General features: G+C 40.4%; 1 protein-coding gene across 1 annotated transcript in view; it reads left to right on the forward strand.

Annotated features, from left to right (window-relative positions):
- OXCT1 (3-oxoacid CoA-transferase 1) overlaps positions 1–21,072 on the forward strand; it is an 88,089-nt gene that overhangs the window by 14,806 nt on the left and 52,211 nt on the right. The window contains exons 4-7 of the mRNA XM_064642009.1: positions 2,326–2,461; positions 6,768–6,917; positions 8,604–8,710; positions 15,399–15,459. Coding sequence (XP_064498079.1) covers positions 2,326–2,461; positions 6,768–6,917; positions 8,604–8,710; positions 15,399–15,459 — 454 coding nt within the window. The remainder of the gene's footprint in view (positions 1–2,325; positions 2,462–6,767; positions 6,918–8,603; positions 8,711–15,398; positions 15,460–21,072) is intronic.

Below are 21,072 nucleotides of genomic sequence, written 5' to 3' on the forward strand. Positions count from 1 at the left end.
GATGATATGCAAAATCCAGTTAAGGACGGTGTGTTCCAGTAGCTGGAACACAGGAACATAGGAAGAAGGATTATGGATCTTAGTGAAATGAGGCAGAAATTTCTTCAACCATTAGAGATCAGCCCCTGACCTTCTCATGTTGCCATCCTTTCTCATGTGAAAGAGCACTCAGAATTTAATTGTCTGCATACAGGAGTCTCGTGTCTGCTTGTTTCTACTTGATAACTTCCAAGTTTTGCAATGATAAGAGTGGTGTTAACCACCCAAATGATACACAGAAATTGCAAACTCTGGTTTGCAAGCAGGTCAAGCTGCCCCTTGTTCTTGCACTAGAGAACACTGCACAGTTTTTAAATTCTCTGTACTTTTGCTACACAGCACTGTAGTTATACCAACCCATTAAACTGACATCAGATGTTGACTGATTTGTTATATTTGCTTACTACCTTTTATAACGAGAAGTCAGGGTTTGATGGTTTTCTTTTGAGGGGGACTATCCTGATTTGAATGAACCTATACAGGAAATTACGGCATTTTTATTTTTATTCTCCTTTTTAATCCCTTTTGCCCACAAGACCTTCTATTCTATTCCCAGTGCTTTCAGTTTCAAACTGCTAGATTTTTTTCCTGTGGGGAGTTATAAAAATACAGGTTGTTTCCAGGCAACACACATTTTAGTCTCAAGGCTTTGGCACCACAACATTTTTGAAGTTGCATCAGAACTACATTTTAAATTCTTCTTAGTAGGTCAGAGTTGGAGAATGGAGCAAGCTTTGATAATATGTCACATTATTTTATATCTAGAGAACATAGAATAAATTCAGAGAACCAGATCAGAGAAGCTTGTTTCACTTCCTCCCATGCAGTTTCCAAAATGCCTGAGTGTGCATATTAAGTGGGCCATCTTCTTAAAATAGTCCTAACCTTAAAATAGTGCTCTTTATGCATGCAGTTGCACAGTCCTTCTGACTGCGTGTGCATGTCTGTCCGTGCAGCTGTTGAGAGTGTTGTGGTTGGAGGTGGAGAGCTGGTGCTGGTCCTGCTCACTCGGCCCCTCTCCTTTCACCTGCACTACTGCAGCCCATGTGTGGGATGCCAGTGCTGGCAAAGCATTACCAGTCTTATATTTGAAAGTGAATACTGCATATTAGTAAAATTTTTTAATCTGGTCCTTTTCGGAGCTTTCCATCAGCAGTGGTGTTTTCAACAGTGTGCATATATTGTAAGCACGTGTGTGTTAGTTACAGCATGCTGAATCTTAAAGGATTATTCTAATATTTTTCAGTATTTCTTATCCTGAAATCTCAAGCCAGTGTGTGTATAACTAAGTTTATGTTGAACTAAGCCAACTAGTGGCAGATATACATCACTGTTTGTAAGGTGTTTCTGGATCATGGCATGTTTCCCACGGGGGAGTGGAAGTTCCGAGTTCTCTGCTCATAAGTTGCAGAAACCAACATAAATGTAGAAGAGGTTTGTGTAGATGTAGCAGTCTGCTGCCATCCTGCATAACGTGTTGGAAATGTGATAGAAACATGCCTTTACAATATTGTCTATGTTTATTTCCATTTTTATATTTTAACCTTGTATTTCCTCAAATTGAAGTAGCCTTTTTTGTTGCAGGAATTCTTGAAATATATTCCTGTTCCATTAGTACACAATATATAGGATGACAAACATCACAAAGAATCTCAGAATTTTAGAAGCACTGGCACAAGCAAAATGTTGTATGTCGTCTTTGGCATTCATTTTAAGCTGACACAGACAAGATAATCTTGACTGCAGTGCTAAAACCCTGTTGGAGTAGGCAATTTCTTAGTAAGAAATTAAAATATTTACTATAATAAGAAAATTTGTACAAATATTGTGTTACCTCATATGCAAACTAGTGCTGTAAATGTGAATGTGCCTTTCTCCTTGGACTTCTAAGCAATCACCTTATTTCTGGGGAGCAAGAGTGTAAACAAAAATATATCTTTGTTCACTCAAAGCCATGTATGACTATTAATTGGTAAGACTTTTTAAAGGATATGTAAAATATCCACTTGTCAAGCTGTTATTTGTAGCTGTTAACATGTGAAATGTCCTTAAAAGGAAGTTTTGGAGGTATTCTGTGCCTAGGAAGAGATGAAGTCTGAACACTGAAATCTTAGATTTTAATTATAGCTTTAATGTTTTCCTGCCTACAAGCTAGAATTAGATTTTTGTCTTCAATTCCTTATGCCTAGTGGGGGGAGATAACTTTGTTCTTTCTTGTTAAATCATTAAAGCTTATCAAGTGCTTTGTTTACAACAAAACTCTATTGTCTGGCTTTTTCTACACAGTGTTGACAATTTTGGACTTGGTCTTCTGCTTCAGACTAAGCAGATAAAACGCATGGTGTCATCATATGTTGGAGAGAACGCTGAATTTGAACGCCAGTATTTGTCTGGTGAGCTTGAAGTTGAGCTTACACCACAGGTAAGGAGTGTCTGAGAGACTGGTGATTTCTTTTAATCTAAAATACTAAGTAGACTAATGCATAAGTACTCTTATAAAATTATTTTGCAATCCAAATGTTTTGCCTGTGTTCAAGTGACTCTTGCCATCTGTGGTGGGTTGACCTCACCTAGACTCCAGGTACCCAGCAAAGCCACACTGTCACTCCCCTCAGCTGGACACGGGAGAGAAAATATAACAAAGGGTTCATGGGTTGGCATAAGGACAGGGAGAGATCACTCACCAGTTACTGTCACGACAGACTTGACTTAGGGAAATCAATTTAGTTCATTACCAATCAAATCAGAGTAGGATAATGAGAAATAAACCCAAATCTTAAACCCTCCACGCCCCTTCTGCCACCCTCCCCTTCTTCCTGGCTGTAACTTCATTCACAATGTACTCTACCTTCTCCCTGTCAGCAGTGCAGGGCAAGGAGGGAATAGAGGTTGTGGTCAATTCATCACACATTGTCTCTGCCACTCCTTCCTCCTCAGGGAGCTCCTCCCACTCTTTCCCTGCTCCAGCGTGGCATCCCTCCCATGGGAAACAGTCCTTCACAAACTTCTCCAGTGTGAGTCCTTCTCACAGGCTGCAGTTCTTCATGAACTTCTCCAACATGAGTCCCTTCCATGGGGTACAGTCCTTGAGGAACAGACTGCATCAGCATAGGACCCTTCTGCAGCATGCAGTCCTTTAGGAACAGACTGCTCTGGCGTGGGTCCCCTGCAGGGCCACGAGTCCTGCCAGCAAACCTCCTGCAGCATGGGCTTCTCTCTCCATGGGGCCATAGGTCTTCCCAGGAGTCTGCTTCAATGCAGGCTTTCCATGGGTAACAGCCTCCTTCAGGCATCCACCTGCTCCTGCGTGGGATCCTCCAGGGACTGCAGGTGGATCGCCGGTCCCCCGTGGACCTCTGTGGCCTCAGGGGCACAGCTGCCTCACCATGGTCTGCACTACAGGCTGCAGGGGAATTTCTACTTGGAGCACCTCCTCTCCCTCCTCCTTCACCAACTTAGTGTCTGCAGAGCTGTTCCACTAGCACATTCTCACTCCACTCTTTTCTGGATGCACTTGCATCTGTGCCATAAGTTCTTTGTTCAGTATGTTATCGGCACAGGTTCTGTCAGACATGAGGAAAGCTTTTGGCATCTTCTCACAGAAGCCACCCCTGTAGCTGCCAAAACCTTGCAACCCCAATGCACCATCTTAGGATCATGTGCTGCAACTGTTCTGTTAAGAACTGACCAGCTGTACTGTGTGAATTCCTTTTATAGCTTGTTACATTATATTGATTTGAAATATATGTATTTTTATATATACATACATATACACACACATGTATGTATATTTTATTGAACATTTTTTGATTTTTGGATTTTTTTTCTTACCACTTGTAAAAAATGACATGAATTATGCTCACTACTGTGGCCCTTGTAAGGAGAAGGAAGTCAGGGAACTGCTCTGTTCCCATCGTGGTAGCATCTTTTGGGGATGTGTGCAGTGTCTGCCATCTAGTGGGCAGGAATCAAGTTAGGAGATAGTGTTATGCATAGTGTTATGAGACAATTTACGACTTTAATTTTTAGTGCCATAGTTTTAATTATTTTAGCACTGCTAAGCTACCCAAATCGCCTGAATGCAGTGAGATCCTAAAATCATCAGTAGCAGTAACATTCTATTGAGGTCTCCTTTGAGACATTGGTGCTCTAACTTTAAAGCATACAGCGTGTTAGTGTGTGACATTTTAAGAGGTGACACATGGCCTTTGGGCTTTAAACAGATATTTATATAAGTTTCTGGAAAAAACAACAGTCAAAGAATCACAAAGAATGTTCTGTGTTGGAAGGGTCTCAAGTTTTTATTGAGAAGAGTGTCTTGGGCTCCATTTCTTGGGAAGCACAGAATCATAGAATGGATCAGGTTGGAAGGGACCATAGTGGGTCATCTGGTCCAACTTCCCTGCTCAAGCAGGGTCATCCCAGAGCACATGACACAGGATTGCATCCAAACAGCTCTTGAATATTTTCAGTGAGGGAGACTCCACAACCTCTCTGGGCAACCTGTTCCAGTGCATGGTCACCCACACAGTAAAGAAGTTCTTCCTCATATTCAGGTGGAACTTCTTGTACCTCAGTTTCTGCCCATTGCCTCTTGTCTTATTGCTCAGAACCACTGAGAAGAGCCTGGATCCAGCCTCTTGACACCTTCACTTCAGATACTTATAGGCATTGATGAGGTTTCCTCTCAGCTGACTCTTCTTAAGGCTGAACAGGCCCAGCTCCCTCAGCCTTTCCTCATAAGAGAGATGCTCTGTTCCCTTCACCATCTTTGCTGCTCTCTGTTCTTGGAGCTCTAAGTCTCTCTTGTCCTGAGGAGCCCAAAATTGGAGACAGCACTCCAGATGTGGCCTTCCTAGGGCTGACTGGAGGGGCAGGACCCCTTCCCTTGACTTGCTGCCAATGCTCTTACTAATTCACCCCGCAATACCATTGGCCATCCTGGCCACAAGGACTCACTGCTGGTTCATGGACAGCTTGTTGTCCACCAGGACCTCCAGGTCTGTCTCTGCTTTTCAGCAGGCCCCCAGCCTGTACCAGTGCCCAGGGTTATTCCTTTCCAGGTGCACGACCCTGCACTTGTTGAATTTCAGATGGTTCTTTGCCCATCTCTCCAACCTGTTGGAGTCCTTATGAAGAGCTGCACAACACTCTGGGGTGTCAACCACTCATCCAACTTTGTGTCACAGAATCATCAGCAAACTTGCTGAGGAGGCATCTGTCCCTTCATCCAAGTCACTGATGAACAAGTTAAACAGTACTGGGCCCAGTGTAGGACCCTGGGGGACACCACTAATGACAGACCTCCAACTAGACTCTCTGCCACTGATTGCAACCCTCTGGGATCTGCCATTCAGCCAGTTCTCAGTCCACCTCACCATCTACTCATTCACACTTTCTGAATTTGCCTGTGAGTATGCTGCAAGAGAATGTTTCTTAGAATCCCTGAGATGAATGTAAAAGCTCTTATACCCAGTCAGCAGACATGAAAATAACTAGGCACGTGTCGCTTCCCATGTTTTGAAAGTCATAAATCTCATAAAATATTTTTTCTTCCTTTCCAATGTTCAGCCGTTTTATCTACAAGACCTTGAACTCCTTAGACATATAATTGGCTTTGTGGAGTCTAGATAAGCTGTGTAGATCCAACATGGAAATAATGGGTCTACAGTGTATAATGGTAAACAGTAATGTAAATTAATGACTTGCTAGGAGCTGGGGGGATTTCAAATATTTGTGTCAAGATAAAATAACCTGTTGTAAAAAGTTAGGTGTAACTTCAGGAAAAATGGGAGACTGTTGTGTCCTTGTTAGACAGTAAGGGAGAGGTCATGGTGAGATCTTGAAATGCAAAGGCTGCTTAGAACAGGGCTTTACATGGTTTGCATCTGCCTCTTGCCACCATTTTGAAAACCTACCGAAGGTCACTGTGCTTCTTGCAGGATAACTGAGGAAAATGCAGCCTATGTTGTGGAGATGGATAATTGACCATGATGATCTTGTCTTGCTTTGACTCTAGAAAAATATAAAAAAAAATCTGGGAAATGACGTTAATGAAAACAAGAAGACACATCTTTGACCATAAGTCCATAACTAAGGCTGATGAGGACTTTGCACTGTTAATGTCTGTAGTACAGCTGGACATAGAGCAGAGTGTGGGCAGGGTGTCAAACAGAGTATAAGGAAGCTCTTTCAGCTTCTTGGTATTCTTGGCATGGGCAACTGAGATCACTGGATTCCCTCTTCCTTTCTTAATCTGCCCTCCTTGGCTGTTTCAGCTCGGAGTGAGTTCTGAAGTTTTCTTAAGATGTTGAAGAATGAAACATCAATATGGAGGACTTACACAGAAAAAAACCCCTTCTAGGATATGTAGCCAGGTGGGAAAGAGGAAAAGAACTCTGTACTCTTCTCAGAGCAATGGGTTGGAAAACAAGTTGAAGGAGAGGAGGCACAGCCAAGTGCTGGGGCTTGGTAATTGGCAGAGAGTTGTGTGACAGCACAACTTGAGCAGCTTTTGGCCATGCATCAAGCATTTCTTGCCGTATCCACTACTAATCCCACAAAGGAGAGCTAAAATGGGAGGGAGAAATAGATGATCGCATCTGTTGGCTGAGAACAGAAGGAAAAGCTCCAAATGAGAGGATATAAAATTAATTTAATTCAAGCCATTCATTAGAGTTTGATTTATTGTTACCAAATGACGAGTTCTTAAATATGTCTTCCCATAGGGTACACTTGCTGAACGTATTAGAGCAGGAGGAGCAGGAATCCCAGCATTTTACACCAGTACTGGCTATGGGACGCTGGTGCAGGAAGGGGGTGCACCCATCAAGTACAACACAGATGGCACCATTGCCATTGCTAGCCAGCCAAGAGAGGTAAGAGGTCTGTTTGCCATTAGGAAGCCTTCAGCTTTGAAAAATGAATTTCTAACATATTTCCAAGAGAAACAAGAGCCAAGTTTAACCTTGCTATATGGAATTAACTACATATCTGTGGTACCAGGCACATCAGTTTTGCTCTGACTGCTTACTTCTGTCCTTTGTGATATGTTAAAAAAGTTTTTACAGCTTTAGGGCGAGCTGGTCCAAGTGAAAGCCTGCCTTGCTGATTTAATCTTCACTTTACTGTTCTCTGATCAAGTTCATTGTGTATTCAAACAAAATCTTGTACCAGGCCACTGCAGTGCACAGAATGGTCTGAGAACAACCTCCTGCTAGTGTGGCAGGTGCTCCTTAAATCCTGTGCTATGCAGTAAGCAGCCCTGCAGCTGCACGTGAGGCTTTATCTTTAGAAGAAACAGGACATTTTCTTGTTAAACAGGGAAGAGCTCAGTTGACACAAATTCCAGAATTGAATTTCCCAACATCTGAAATACAATTTAGTCTCAATGTTTAAAACAAAGAAATAAAAAGAGTGTGGCTTTCAAGTGAGAAACAAGTGCTTCATTTTGATATTGGATGTAGAATTTGAAGAAGGGAAGATGTCTCAATGCCATAACTGTACTTGAAAAAATAGGTGTGGCTACTGCTGTGTGTTCCAAGTAGGCTGCATACAGTATTAAATTTTACCTTGAGCACATCTCTGGGATAAAGGTAATTCCACCCTAGCCCATGATTTTCATGTATTTTATACACAACTATTTGCAGTATCTGGACATTGACTTAGTCTCTTTTTTTCCCTTATTTTTTTAACTGCATATGTCATTATGATGTTTTACCATTTGGAAGAATGCTTTGTTTATTAAATAGCTTATAATTTTAATAACATTTTTCTTCACTTGTTTTCCTTTTGACTTTTGTGGGAAAATCTCTCTTAAGTCTCCCCAGTCTAATAACTGGGGGGGACTAATTCCATTCTCCACATCCATTTTGCATGGAAGTATTATTTTATAAAGGCTCAGATCTCCTTTTATGGGACTGACAAACTGACTTCTGGTACCCTTTTGTCATTCTTCCTTCCCCTTTCAGAAATTTTAAAAAGCTCTCAAGTACTATTTGTGTATACTCTAACTACCTACATTGTTAGGAGAAATGCTGTTTCATCTCTCTCTTTAGGATTAAAAGACTAGCTATGAGTCAATTCCATATTTTGGCTTCAGGCACAGTATCATTCATTGCAAATATTGATCATAAATGCAGGGAAAATCAAATGAAATTCCGCCTGTCAGATGACATGATTTGAGTACTGTGTCTCAAATCGACTTCACTTTAGAGTTGGGGTTTCTAGTGTTGGGCAGTGATTATGGACCTTTTCAGCAATTCTGCTTTAGCACTTCAGTTTTTGGTTAACTTGTAGATGTGCAGGAAGAAGCATGTCTAAATCCAGTAGATGGAGCAGGAGGAATATGGATTCACATGCAGTTCTTGAGACACTATAACAAAACTGGGGTTTACAGCCCTTCCATGCTTCTCTATTATTATACAGTTTTTCAGATAAAACTTTATATAGTACAAAAAGAAGTGTAAATATAATAGTCTGTAAAATTAACCCCATAAAATAAATTTAACATGAGAAATCTGTTGGAAGAAACCTACATCTCCATTTTGTACTTTTCTCTGTAGGTGCGAGAGTTTGACGGCCGTCACTTTATTCTGGAGAAGTCAATTACAGGAGATTTTGCTCTTGTGAAGGCATGGAAGGCTGACCGTGCAGGAAACATCATTTTCAGGTGTGACTTGTTTACCAGTGGAAAAAGATTCTTTTATGATTTAGATAATGAAAGAGAAGGAGAATCCTGACTCCTGTGTGATGGCAAAAAAATATTTTACTGATTTTGCTTTTTTTCATGTTGCCTTTCCCTACTCTCAAATTATACTACTATAAAAACCCCAAATATAATTGCTTATTCTAATGACTTTTGAGAATTCAAACATAGGTGTGAAATAAAATATTGGTAGTTTAAAATAAGACACAGCAGACTGAAGTCATTACAATTACTATTGAGAAATTTAGTGTCTTCTATTCCATTCAGTTTTCGTGTTAGTTTGGGTCCTTTTTCTTGAGCAATGAAGTTTGATCCATTCATATATGACAGAAGGGAAGGGAGCTGAATCAGTCTTCTGGAGAGTCAGTGATGGGAAAATTGATTCTGTATAAAGAAAGCAGTGTTTAAAGTTGATTTGATCTGAGTGGTGTAGGGAGAGGCATCATACGAATTTAAACATCTTTGCAATGAAAAATTTGAGTGTTGCACTAGTAATTACATCTTTTATATGAGTTGCTATCTTTAAGTTCTAGTTTGTCCTGAACTGAAGCAGGAGAGGTTTGCTTATGTTTAATGCCTGGTTTTTATTTGTTTGTCTTATGGCTATCAGATGAAAAGGTAAGTGTAACAATTGCTGCATTTTGCTACAAGCAGACTGTGAAAGACACAGTCTGTCTTTGTATGTATTAGAACAAACAAGGAGTTGAAAAAGCAGCTGAAAAATACATGTATAAAATAATACTCATAAAATAATGCTTTTCTTTATTTATGTATACATACACATGTATTCACATTAATTTTATCTATATATCTTATTATAATATTGAATTAAAATACTTGAACATTAATAAATAAGCTTTTTTTTTGCCCAAATCTTGACATCCTGGCTTGCTCACTGGTAAGACAATATGGCTTCTGATTGAAAACTTAACTTTCTTGTGTGCATGCACATGAATTTGAGGACTGTTAAACTGCTTTCCTTAGGTTCTGGTACACAGAATACAGGAAACACTCTTCCTCCTTAGGCTTCTTTTTGTTTACTCTTGAGCTACTACTGTCTGTGCTTTTACCCTGTATCTATCTACTGATGCATAGTTACCTCTGAAAAATTCTTTAATTTTCCACGGCAACAGACTGGTTGCATTCTCTCTTTTACCCCTCTTCCTTTATGTCCTGTTGGTCTCTATCCCTTTCCTTCTTCCTGTTTTTTTCAGAAGTCTTCATGTGTCTCCCACATTCTCACAGTACAGTTAATACCAGATACTATATCCATCTGGAGTGAAGATCTAAAAACCTTGACTCCTCCTTTCAAGTGTAACTAATCAAAGATGGAAACATCATCATCCAGTGTCTTACTCCTTGTAGAATATTACTAACTTAGAAGAATTTGCTTATGGTAAGCAGTGTCCCATTCTGTTTTGGGATGACACACAGATTACCTGATGACCTAGAACAGAGAAACATAGGCTCATCTTATAACCTGCCATCTGCCACCACTTTCCCAGCAGTGTGGTACTATTTATAGTGTGTTTCCCATGACTGGTATCTGTGGAGCCAATAGGTAAGGAGTAACTGTCTGCCAAACTGTTAATCACCCTCAAGCTAAGAGGTTTTTTAAATCTAAAGGTGTACCTTAGGTACACTTAGTTTGACCACAGGCCGGCATTAATTTTTTTCTCTATTCTCGTATGTGAAGCTATACTGTTTTCTTGGGAATCCAGAATGGCACTAACTTCTTTAGAAAGCAGTTTTTTAAGCTGCTTTTTTTTTTCTTAATGTGATACTTCATGTCTCCTAGATCTTTTCTTCCATACAGCATATTGTGGCTACTTTCATTCCAGGCATCTTCAAGCTGAGTAGACTATTCTGTACCACAGCTTTTGTCTAACAAGGAAGCCTATGTCTAGCCCAGTAGATAGTAACTTTTAGGTATAGTACACTATTAGTAAGACAAATAATCCAAGACTCCCTCAAACATAGTGAAATAGTCTCACCTTGTTCCTATGATAACTGAAAGGATGCATATATGGTCATTTTGCTTTGTTAGTCTGATGTAGATGCTAGTTCTGCTTAGCTGAACAGACTGTCTCCCAGTCTTGAGCTCCCTTGGAGCTTTGTTCATTAGGGACAACATCAAGGAGTGCCACTGCTTTTGTGGACAGTCATCACAGAGTCATAGAATGGCCTGAGTTGGAAGGGACCTAAAGATCATCTCATTCCAACCCCCTTGCCATGGGCAGGGACACCTATCCCTCAGTCAGATTGCTCAGAGCTCCATCCAGTCTGTCCTTGAACATTTCCAGGGATGGGGCATCCACAGTTTTTCTGGGCGACTTGTTCCAATGCCTCACCACCCTCACAGTAAAGAATTTCTCCCTAATATCCATTCTAAACCTACTCTCTTTGTCATGTCACTGCCTGCCCTTGTAAAAAGTCCCTCTCCATCTTTCTTGTAGGCTTTCTTCAAGTACGGGATGGCAACAATTAGATTTCTCTGAAGCCTTTTCTTTTCCAGGCTGAACAATCCCAATTCTCTTAGCCTTTCCTCAATAGGAGAGGTACTCCATCCCTCTGATCAACTTGGTGACCCTCCTCTGGACTCTCTCCAACAGGTCAATGTTCTTCCTGTACTGGGAACCCCAGGGCTGGATGCAGCGCTCCAGGTGGGGTCTCACTGGAGCAGAATAGAGGGGCAGAATTGCCCTCCTCAGCCTCCTGCCCACACTGCTCTGGATGCAGCCCAGCACACAATTGGCTTTCTGAGCTTTAAGTGCGCATGGCCAGTTCATGTCCAGCCTCTCATCCACCAACACCCCCAAGTCCTCACCAGGGCTGCTCTTGATTCCCCAGCCTTTGTTCATACTGAGGGTTGCCCCAAGCAAGCAGCAAGCAGATGTAGCACCTTACACTTGGTCTTATTAAACCTCATGAGATTTCCATGGGCCCACTCCTCGAGCTTGTCCAGGTCCCTCTGGATGGCATCCCATCTTCAAGTGTGTTAACCACACTGCTTGATTGATGTCATCTGCAAACTTGCTCAGGGTGCACTTGATCCCATCATCTATGTCATTAATGAAGATATTAGTTAGCACTGGTCCAAGACGGACCCCTGAGGGACACCATTTGTCACTGATGTCCATCGGGGCTCTGAGCCATTAACCTCATTAACCTGGATGTAACTGTCCAACCAATTCCTCACCCACCAAACAGTCCATGCAATCAAATCTATCTCTTTCTAAATTAGAGAGAAGGATGTTGTGGGGGACCATGTCAAAGGCTTTACAGAAGTGCAGATAAATGACATCAGTAGCTCTTCCCTTGTCCACTGATGTCAGTTCACCACAGAAGGCCACTGGGTTGGTCAGGCAGAACTTGCCTATGGTGAAACCTTGCTGATTGTCTCTAATTACCTCCCTGTCCTCCATGTGCCTTAGCACAGCTTCCGGGAGGATCTGTTCCATGACCTTCCCAGGCACAGAGGTGAGGCTGACAGGTCAGTCATTCCCAGGGTCCTCCTTTCTACCCTTTTTAAAGATGAGTACAGTGTTTTCCTTTTTCCAGTGCCTGGGACTTCATATGACTGCTGTTATTTTTCAAATATCAGAGAGTGGCTTCTCTCCATGATATTTGAACCTCCTTTGGTTCCCCTCTCTTTTTATCTTGGTACCATTCTGCTTTGGAGTTGTTCTAGCCCAAACAAAGCTGTTACTTGGTGCTGATGAAAACAGACTATTGACAAAGGAACAGAGATGTTGAAGGGATAATCAGAGTCAGGGCCTCTGCTGTCACAGTCATATCAGATCATCTCTTCATACTTCAAGTGGTTCCACAGTGTATAAAATTCACCTTGTATCTGAGGTGTCTCTTCACCTCTGTATCATTAGGTACATAGTTCGTTGGTTTAGTCTGCCATGAAGTAGTTTGCTGTCTTTTGCCTCTGGGAGAAAACACATTATGTCTTTAGGTCAGCTTGGAAGTCCATCACTGGAAAAATACATGTTGTAGATGTTGCTGAGACTAGATGTCCAGAAAGCCATCTTAAAATAAAAAGGCAACTTCGTCTAGCTAGTTTCTGAATTTCATACTCCTAACCCCTTAGCATTATTTGGTGTTGGAAAATAAGTGTAGTGCTTCTGTTTTTTTCTCCTTCTCGATGATGTGCTCTTTAGAAATAAGGCCTTTGATCCCATAAAGCTTCTGGATGCTGTGTTCTTCAGAAATAAAGACTTTGATCCTGTAAAACTTCTGGATCATGTGTTCTATAGAAATAAGGCCTTTGATCCTGTAAAAGACTGCTGCTTCTGAAACAACTTTACTAACCCAGGAACATTCTAAATGGCAGAAGCTTTTATAAATAGTGTCAGAATAGAGCCCATTAGCTCTTCTTAATGTTAAATTAACATTGAAATGTTTTCTTGTAATTTTTTCCCTATGTAAAAATAATTTTATATCAGTTTTTTTTACTGGAAGATTAGTCATTACAATCTTGTGAAAGGCTTTGGCTCAGAAAAATAGTTACACAGGATGAAATACTGAATTCTTAGTTTTCACATCTGCTTTCCCCATCTGTATGCATTTTCCTGCTATTTTAATTTGGCTTTTGTAACTCTGTTTTTGTTCTCATTTGCTACTCTACTTTGATTAGGATAGTTTTTCCTAAATCACTACCAGCTAGGATTGTATTCATGCTCTCAGAGAAGGATAGAATGCAAGCTGTGGTTGGTCGGGTTTGTTTTGTGGTTTCCTATTCTTAAATCCTTTTGGGTTTACATAGCCACTAAGAAGATTCGTTGACAAAAGATGTTAATAGAATCATAGAATATGCTGAGTTGGAAGGGACTCATCAGAATCATCAAGTCCAACTCCTGGCCCTGCGTAGGACATTCCAAGAGTCACACCATGTGCCTGAGAGCATTGTCCAAGTGATTTTTGAACTCTGTCAGCCTTGGTGCTGTGACCACTTCCCTGGTGAGCCTGTTCCAGTGCCCAGCCACTCTTTGGGTGAAAAATTTTTTTCTGATATCCAACCTAAATCTCCCTCAGCTCAGCTTCATGCCATCCCCTCAAGTCCTGTCACGAGAAAAGATCAGTGCCTGCCCCTCCGTGCCTGCCCCTCCTCTTCCCCTCACGGGGTCTAAAATGAGGTCTCCCCTCAGTCTCTTCCAGGCTGAACAGACCAAGTGACCTCAGTGGCTCCTCATACGGCTTCCCCTCAAGGCCCTTCACCATCTTCGTTGCCCTCCTTTGAACTCTCTTTAAGAGCTTAATGTCTTTTTATATTGTTGTGCTCCAAACTGCACACAATATTCCAGCTGAGGCCGCCCCAGTGCAGAGCAGAGCGGGACAATCTCCTCCCTCAACCGGCTGGTGATGCTTTGCCTGATGCCTCCCAGGACACGGTTGGACCTTCGTTAGAGGCTTCCCAGCTTCTGTGTATTGCCAATAAAACAGCATTTCCCTGAAATATGTGTCTTTGGGTATAGCTTTGATTGTGTAGATATCTGCACTAGAAATCCTGTTAGCACTCACTGCCTGTTAAGTCTCAGGATTTGACTGTTTCCTTTCCGTTCCTCCCCGGAAGCCACGAGGTGGCAGCAGCCCCCCAAAGTTCAGAGTGGCTGTGGTACTGGGCATGGTCCTTGCGGGAAGGGAAGGAGAGAGGAAAACACGTTGGAGATTAACTGTTGGACTTGATCATCTTATGGGCTTTTTTTCCCACTTAAATGGTTCTGTGAGTCTATGAAATAAGTATGGTTAAGGAAAAAAATACTTCTGTGTAAAAAGGATGGAGGAAAGGAAGTTTTGATTTGTTTTGGACCCTGATTTCATGAATTCTGATGAAAATTTTTCAGGAATTCTACCTTTTTTTTAAAAAGAGAAGAATGCTGAGAACACCACTAAAATCTACAGAGCTTTTCTTAATTATTAAATATACCAAACAGTTTTGTTTGGTTTCTGGAAAGTATAGAGAGCAGCTGACAAAGGTTGCATGTTTTTCCTTGTGCCTACTATGATCTTGGTGCAGATCCAATATGTGTCGTGTTGTTTTTTTCTAGAGATTCTTTTTCCTTGGTACAGAAATGTTGTGTGGGAATACATAGGATCAATGCCAGAGTCTTGCAGTGAGTGCCAAAACTGACACAGGGGTTTTTTTGATGAAGAGAATTGGATTACATTTGCTATGCAGAGTGCTATCCGAAGTCCTGATCTGAGTTATGAAGGCATACGGGGGACTTGAGAGATTGTTAAGCCCTGTGCTGGCCCCCCTGTGGAGATGGATTTCATTCTTTGTGAAGTAAAAAAATGTGAAGGCACACTGTACAAAGTCCAGCTTGCCGCTGCGTTTGGATCTAATAAATGAACATATCAGCAGCACACTCAATTTCAATTAAACAATGTGCTGATTAAAAATCAAAAGAGCTGTAATAAATATTTTCTAATGTAGCAAAATATGATTAAATTTCAGATGCATCTTACACAATTCCACAGTACTTTTTCCCCTTCCTACTTTTTTTTATTAGTTCTCAAGCTATTTGACAAAACGATTTGTGATGTTTATATTACAGACATACTTGTAGTAGCTTATCTCTGAAAAGTCTTTCATTGTACTGTTATGGCTTTTAATGCTCATTAATTTTCTTTTGTTTTGCAGGAAAACTGCAAGAAACTTCAACCAACCCATGTGCAAAGCTGCAAAGACAACTGTGGTAGAGGTAGGGAATTGAAACATGATAAACTTATCCTCTTGTAGTCAACATACCCCTTTGTTTTGCGTGGTGTTCTGGGGACACAGTGGGGGGATTTCAAATCACTGGAGAATTTGATAATAGGGGCAGTGGTCTAACCTGTCTCCTTGGATTGCCTACTCCTGACACTCTGCTCTGCTTTAGTGATTAGTTCCTCAGTTTATTGCTGTTCATTTGATCCTGACCAGGACTTCATGTTCACTGTGATCAGCCTTTAAAAGGGAAACATGGCAACAGCCTTCTAGTATCTTAAATAAAGCAATATGTGGATGAAAGAGGAAAACAGTAGGCTCAGCCTGTACTTGAGAAAATTCACCTAAGACTTTATGAAAAGCCTTCTGAAAATAAGAACATAACAACACAGATGAGGTAAATCATAGAGATATCACAGCTGTGGTCTCTAAAATTTAACAAATTACATAACTATCAGTCCAGAATGAGATATAGATGTTTGGTTAAGTCTTGAGAAAGAGAATGGACTAGCTGACCTAGAAAGTTCTTCCAATTTCTTTGTCCTTTTTCCTTGTCTGAAACGATAATGTTTAAAAACATGGAGCAACCTACACTGGAAAAATATTGGTGGCTGGAGTGTTGCTAGGGAATAGCAATAGCTAAAAGACAGAGTGCTCTGTTAGCTTTTACTTCACTCTCTAGTAAGTTTTTTTATGCCTAATAAAAGCTAAATATGGTTTGTTAGTAAGGTCAAGACAAACTCTTCTAGACTATTTCCGGTAAATGCTATTTGGAAGAGGCTTGTGTTTCTTCAGGGATTTTGGTTAGTTTTGGTTTGTTGGGGGCTGGTTTGGGTTTTTTGTTTGTTTGTAAAATGTTATCAAGAAAATATATTTGTTATATAAACATCTCTGGATAATACATTTGGGAGCTTGAGTTATTACTTTGTGTCTTACAGAATTAAGACAAAAAATGCCATGATATTTGCCACACAACTTACAGTGACAATGCAGCAACAATGAATTTTCACATTTTTTTTCAAGAAAGGTTTAAAGTATTTTTCTATTTAAAAATTAAATGAAGAATCTTTCCCTCTAGACACTTGTCCTTCATACCTTGTTCAGTCTGGCATTTAGAGAATTTAAGTAGATCAAAGCCTTCCACCTACATTCCATCTCACTCTCTGTCTCTGCTCTTCTATCCACTTATGATAGGGTAGAATTTTCTTGTCAGTGAGCAACTATTATGTGACATCCTTCTTTCTGTAATTCCACTTAAGAGTCATTAGTAGATCTGCTGTGAACTGTGTCCACTCTGAGTCTTATATTTTCAATACCATTTGAAAACTGTCAAGCTTTTTGCAAGATGGCATATTAATATTATTTTACAATGCTGTTTTTTATGAGCAAATTAGGTGAAGAGGCATAACCACGTATTTAGCACAAATTTAGAGCCAAATGCAATGCATCATTGGCTTTACTTCTACACGTCATTCTTCCAAAGTGGAATTCAGAATGTTGTGTTTAGATTTAAGGGTTTAAACCCAGGAATCAGAAGGAAATACCTCAATATGATGCCTAGTACGTTCTCAGTACTGAGCATTGTCAGCTGTCTAAGCTCAGCACTAGGAAACTGAGGCAACTGAAAATCCGAGTTTTGCCTGACTCCATAGATACTGTTGTTCAAGGCTGAAGGGTGAAATGAGAATTCCATTGACAGGGAGAAGAAAAATGTTTGTGTAGGGTAGTAATTCAGATACTCTCTTGGCAACAGGGATTTCTAAATTTTGTTATCTGTTACTGGCTCTGTTTCTGTTTTTCACTGACTGAACATTTAACTGAGTTTAAGTAGACAGTCCCAGTCTCTAGAAGTAGAGATTTGAAGGCAATCCTACTCCTTGCCGTCAAAACAGCCAAAGGTCAGGCTTGTTTTCAGAGTCCTGCGGTCATTAATTGGGATTTTCAGAACTGTAGTTTCTCCATCTGGCACTTTCCTCAGATTTATATTAGTTTCTGATCATTGATAAAAATATGGAATGGTGTTTGGCATAGTAAGATCCATACCAAGGAAATATAAACTACTGGAAAGCCTATCTGTGGGTGAAAGTGGGAAGTGCACTGGAAATCAATTGCATTTATTAACTTGTCCTTCTAAGTTAACCTGAGAAGCTATGAAATATAACACACATGCACAGTGAAAGACACTTTTTTCTTTACTTAAAGCTACTATTCTTTAGCTTTAGTTAGTGTGGTGTTTTACACACTGATAGATGACACAATTTTTGCAACAATTCAGAGATGAGAGAACTTGGCAGCGTTTGTGTATGTGGGGATAAGAAAAAAAAAAAGAGACAAAAACCCCCAGCTCTCCATCTCACAAACTGATACCTATTGCTTGCTTACAAACCCTTGTGCGTTGTGAGTAGCAAGGCTGGCCGTGCTTAGAGAGGCTTCTAAAGAAGGAGGAAGTCAGGCTGTACCATTGCCAGTTATGTCTGGGACACACAGTGGAGAATTACTGATTTTTAAAATTCCACTAGAACAAATTTCTGATTGAAGTATTTGACCTTCAGCCTTGTTTATTTTGAATAGGCAAATGGTCAGAAGTAGCCATGCAGTACTCGTTTTGGGATCAGAAATACATTGATTGTAATCTTCTATGAAATGCAAGAGGTGCTTACAAATATTTTGGACTGTTACATGCATTTCTTTTCTTTAAGTGAGAGGGAGTGGAACGTTCTATCATGATAATAAGGATTTATGCTGAGACACAGATAACTGTAAAAATCCAACTGCTGGGTCCAGTGGAATTTTTACTTTTATGTGAAGATGACCATTATTAAGGGTCAAAAAGATTTGTGCAACTGAATTGCATGATTCCTGTTATTTGGAAGTTAACCTTTGCAGAGAAAAATGTTAAATAATCCAGTGTTGACAACATCAGTTAGTTTGGCTTTATCTATATGTAAAAGCAAAATGGTGCAGGAGTTATCTCCTTCTCACTTTGTCTTGCAGAACTTGCAGAAGTTAAGCACGCTGTCAGAGGTGTAGTTTTGTTTGAACCTGAGGCCTCATGCACACACTCAGCCTGAGGCTTCCAGTTGATTTTCAGATCTATAAACACTTTCCTGCTCCTGTTGCAAAGACAGAAGAGCTGGGAAATCAGCTGATATATAAAAGGAACTCGATGATCACAAGTTACATACAAGCCACCAGCCCTTGTGAAGGATGAAGGGAAGAGCTTGACATGTGAAGAAACTTGAGGGATTGTGTGGGGTTACATATCTGGTAACAGTTCCAACACACTGTTGAATGAAGGTCATATCTGCTGAATTCAGCAGGTGTCACTGCTGTCAGGCCCCTCAACAGAGACAAGTAATTGTGTGGTGGAAAATTAATTGCATAGCAGCTTGGAGTTACAGGGAGGCCTCCTGGATGTATGCCTAGACTGGTGGGACAAGGGCTGTGATAGTAGGATGCTTCTTAAGATGTGCATCTCCCTGTAGAGGCTCCTGTGAGCAGAGCCCCACTAGGAGGGACAACTGGTTTTTGTAGTGAATTGAGGCAACCCAAAGCCACAGGAAAAAACGTGGTGTGACCTTGCCAGATGTGGGTGTCATGAACAGCACGGGAAAGATGAAGGGTGATATAGACTTAGGCTGTTGTTTTCCTCCATGGAGGAGAACATAAACATGTGTAACTGCCCCAGTTGTCCCAAGGCTGTTACCTGTTTTCTTGCCATTCTTATTCTCTGCTGTGAGACCTACTGAATATTCGTCCCTGGTGAAGTGCTTTGAGATCTCAGCCATTGCCACAGTGTGTTTGATAGTGGTAATGGTCAATATGTTTGGAAATATTTATTGACTTGCTGTTTGAATATCCAGTTTGAATAATTTTCTTGTTCAGATCAGAGAGGATAGCTAAATATATCTCCTTGTGTAAATAGCATTTACACCTCAATATCAGCAGAGGGAAAAAAGAGAGTGGGCTTTCTCATAAAAATGCATTAAATAAAAATCATTAACCCCTGCATTTTATCTCTGGTTGCCTAGTAACAACACAGCCACATCAGTGAGCACCATTTTCTCAGGTACAATGAACTGCGCTGCACTAAGAGACAGAATCAGAGTGAAATAAGCTATTTGTATCCTGTTATCTGTGCTAAATCATGGCATCGGGCTTTATTGAGGAAACTGGAAATGAACCTTTTCTTCTGTGTGTCTCTTCCTCCAAGTACTTTAACAATGGCAAAACTTTCCTCAGATGCATAGCTCTGTTCTGAGGAATTTTTCAAGGTTTTACACAATGACAGGTTACTGTAAAAAGCCTGTAAGCACTATTTTAAAGTGAAACAATAATCTAATAGAGTCTTTCATCACCTGAATGCCCCAGCTGTGGAAACTGAACCCTGGTGCAGGATGTGGTTCTGGATTTGGGATGGGCACAGACTTCATGTTCGTATGTCTTTCTGTGAAACCACAGATCAGGATGTGAGGCCAAAGTGGACACAGAATTGAGGTCCTTCCTTGCAAACGCTGTAACCATCAAGCTGTTGTGTTGCTATAGCTTTTTTTGATATTGTTTAATTCCTCAATGATGATTCCGTGTGTGCTTCAGGCAATGGTTGCTGAGGTAGTGTCCCATGTATCTGCAGTGGTGGAAGTGCGTTGTTTGAGAATCCCATTTGGCACAGGATGGACACTGAGCTGCTTATTCCTGCCGCCTTACCAGCCACTTCTGGCACAAGTGACAGTAGAATTCAAGTTGCCATAATATGCTAGTATAATAAATGCAATATATATATATTTGATATATAAATATATATATTTTAGTGTAAATACAGAAATCTTTGCATCTTAAACATGTAGGTAGTTAGTCAGGAATTTTGACTGCATGATTGTATTTACTTGCCTAGGCTTTGGCTAAGTCCTGAATCAAAGATGCCTGTGGATATGAATTTAGATAACCCAAACCTAGTGTATAAACATTACAATATCCTTTTCAGAGGAACCTTGATTTAACACTTGTGGGGAGAGTATCTTTGAAATGCAAGCTCATGATCCTTAGAAAGCGTAGAAGGGAAAATGGCCAAATACCAGGAATGTCTCTTAGGCAGACTGATTTCATGAGCTCAGAGACTTGTAGTGATGAAGCCTTCTGGGAGGTATAGCTAAGAAGAAATAAGTTAGGGAAAGACTGTGTTAATGAGCTTGAGAATAATATATTCCAACATGGAGAAAGCATTGGAAAAGCAGTAGGAGTTTGACCTTGATCACAATCGTTGTAATTTCATACACAGAAAAGCAAAATGACAGAAACTGAGACCAATGTCAGATGTCAGAGGCTAAGCATTAAAACCCCAAACAAACCAAAAAAGCTTAAGCTTTTGAGAAATATCCAGCCCAGTACAAAATAAAAAATACTTGAAAATAACACAAAATCTTTTTAAGAGTACATATATAATGGACTGTCAGACAAAGCATGTTGATACTTCACGGATCAATGAAATGAATAAAATTATCAATGCAGATTGCAACGAAGGCTGAAGTGCTTAATGCCTTTTCTGATTCCATATCCAGCAATGTTAAAAAATAGTTTGGTGGCTATTATGATGCCAGTCATAAAAAGT

This window comes from Pseudopipra pipra, chromosome Z (genome assembly GCF_036250125.1).
Source record: "Pseudopipra pipra isolate bDixPip1 chromosome Z, bDixPip1.hap1, whole genome shotgun sequence".
In the NCBI taxonomy this organism is placed as follows: Eukaryota; Metazoa; Chordata; class Aves; order Passeriformes; family Pipridae; genus Pseudopipra; species Pseudopipra pipra.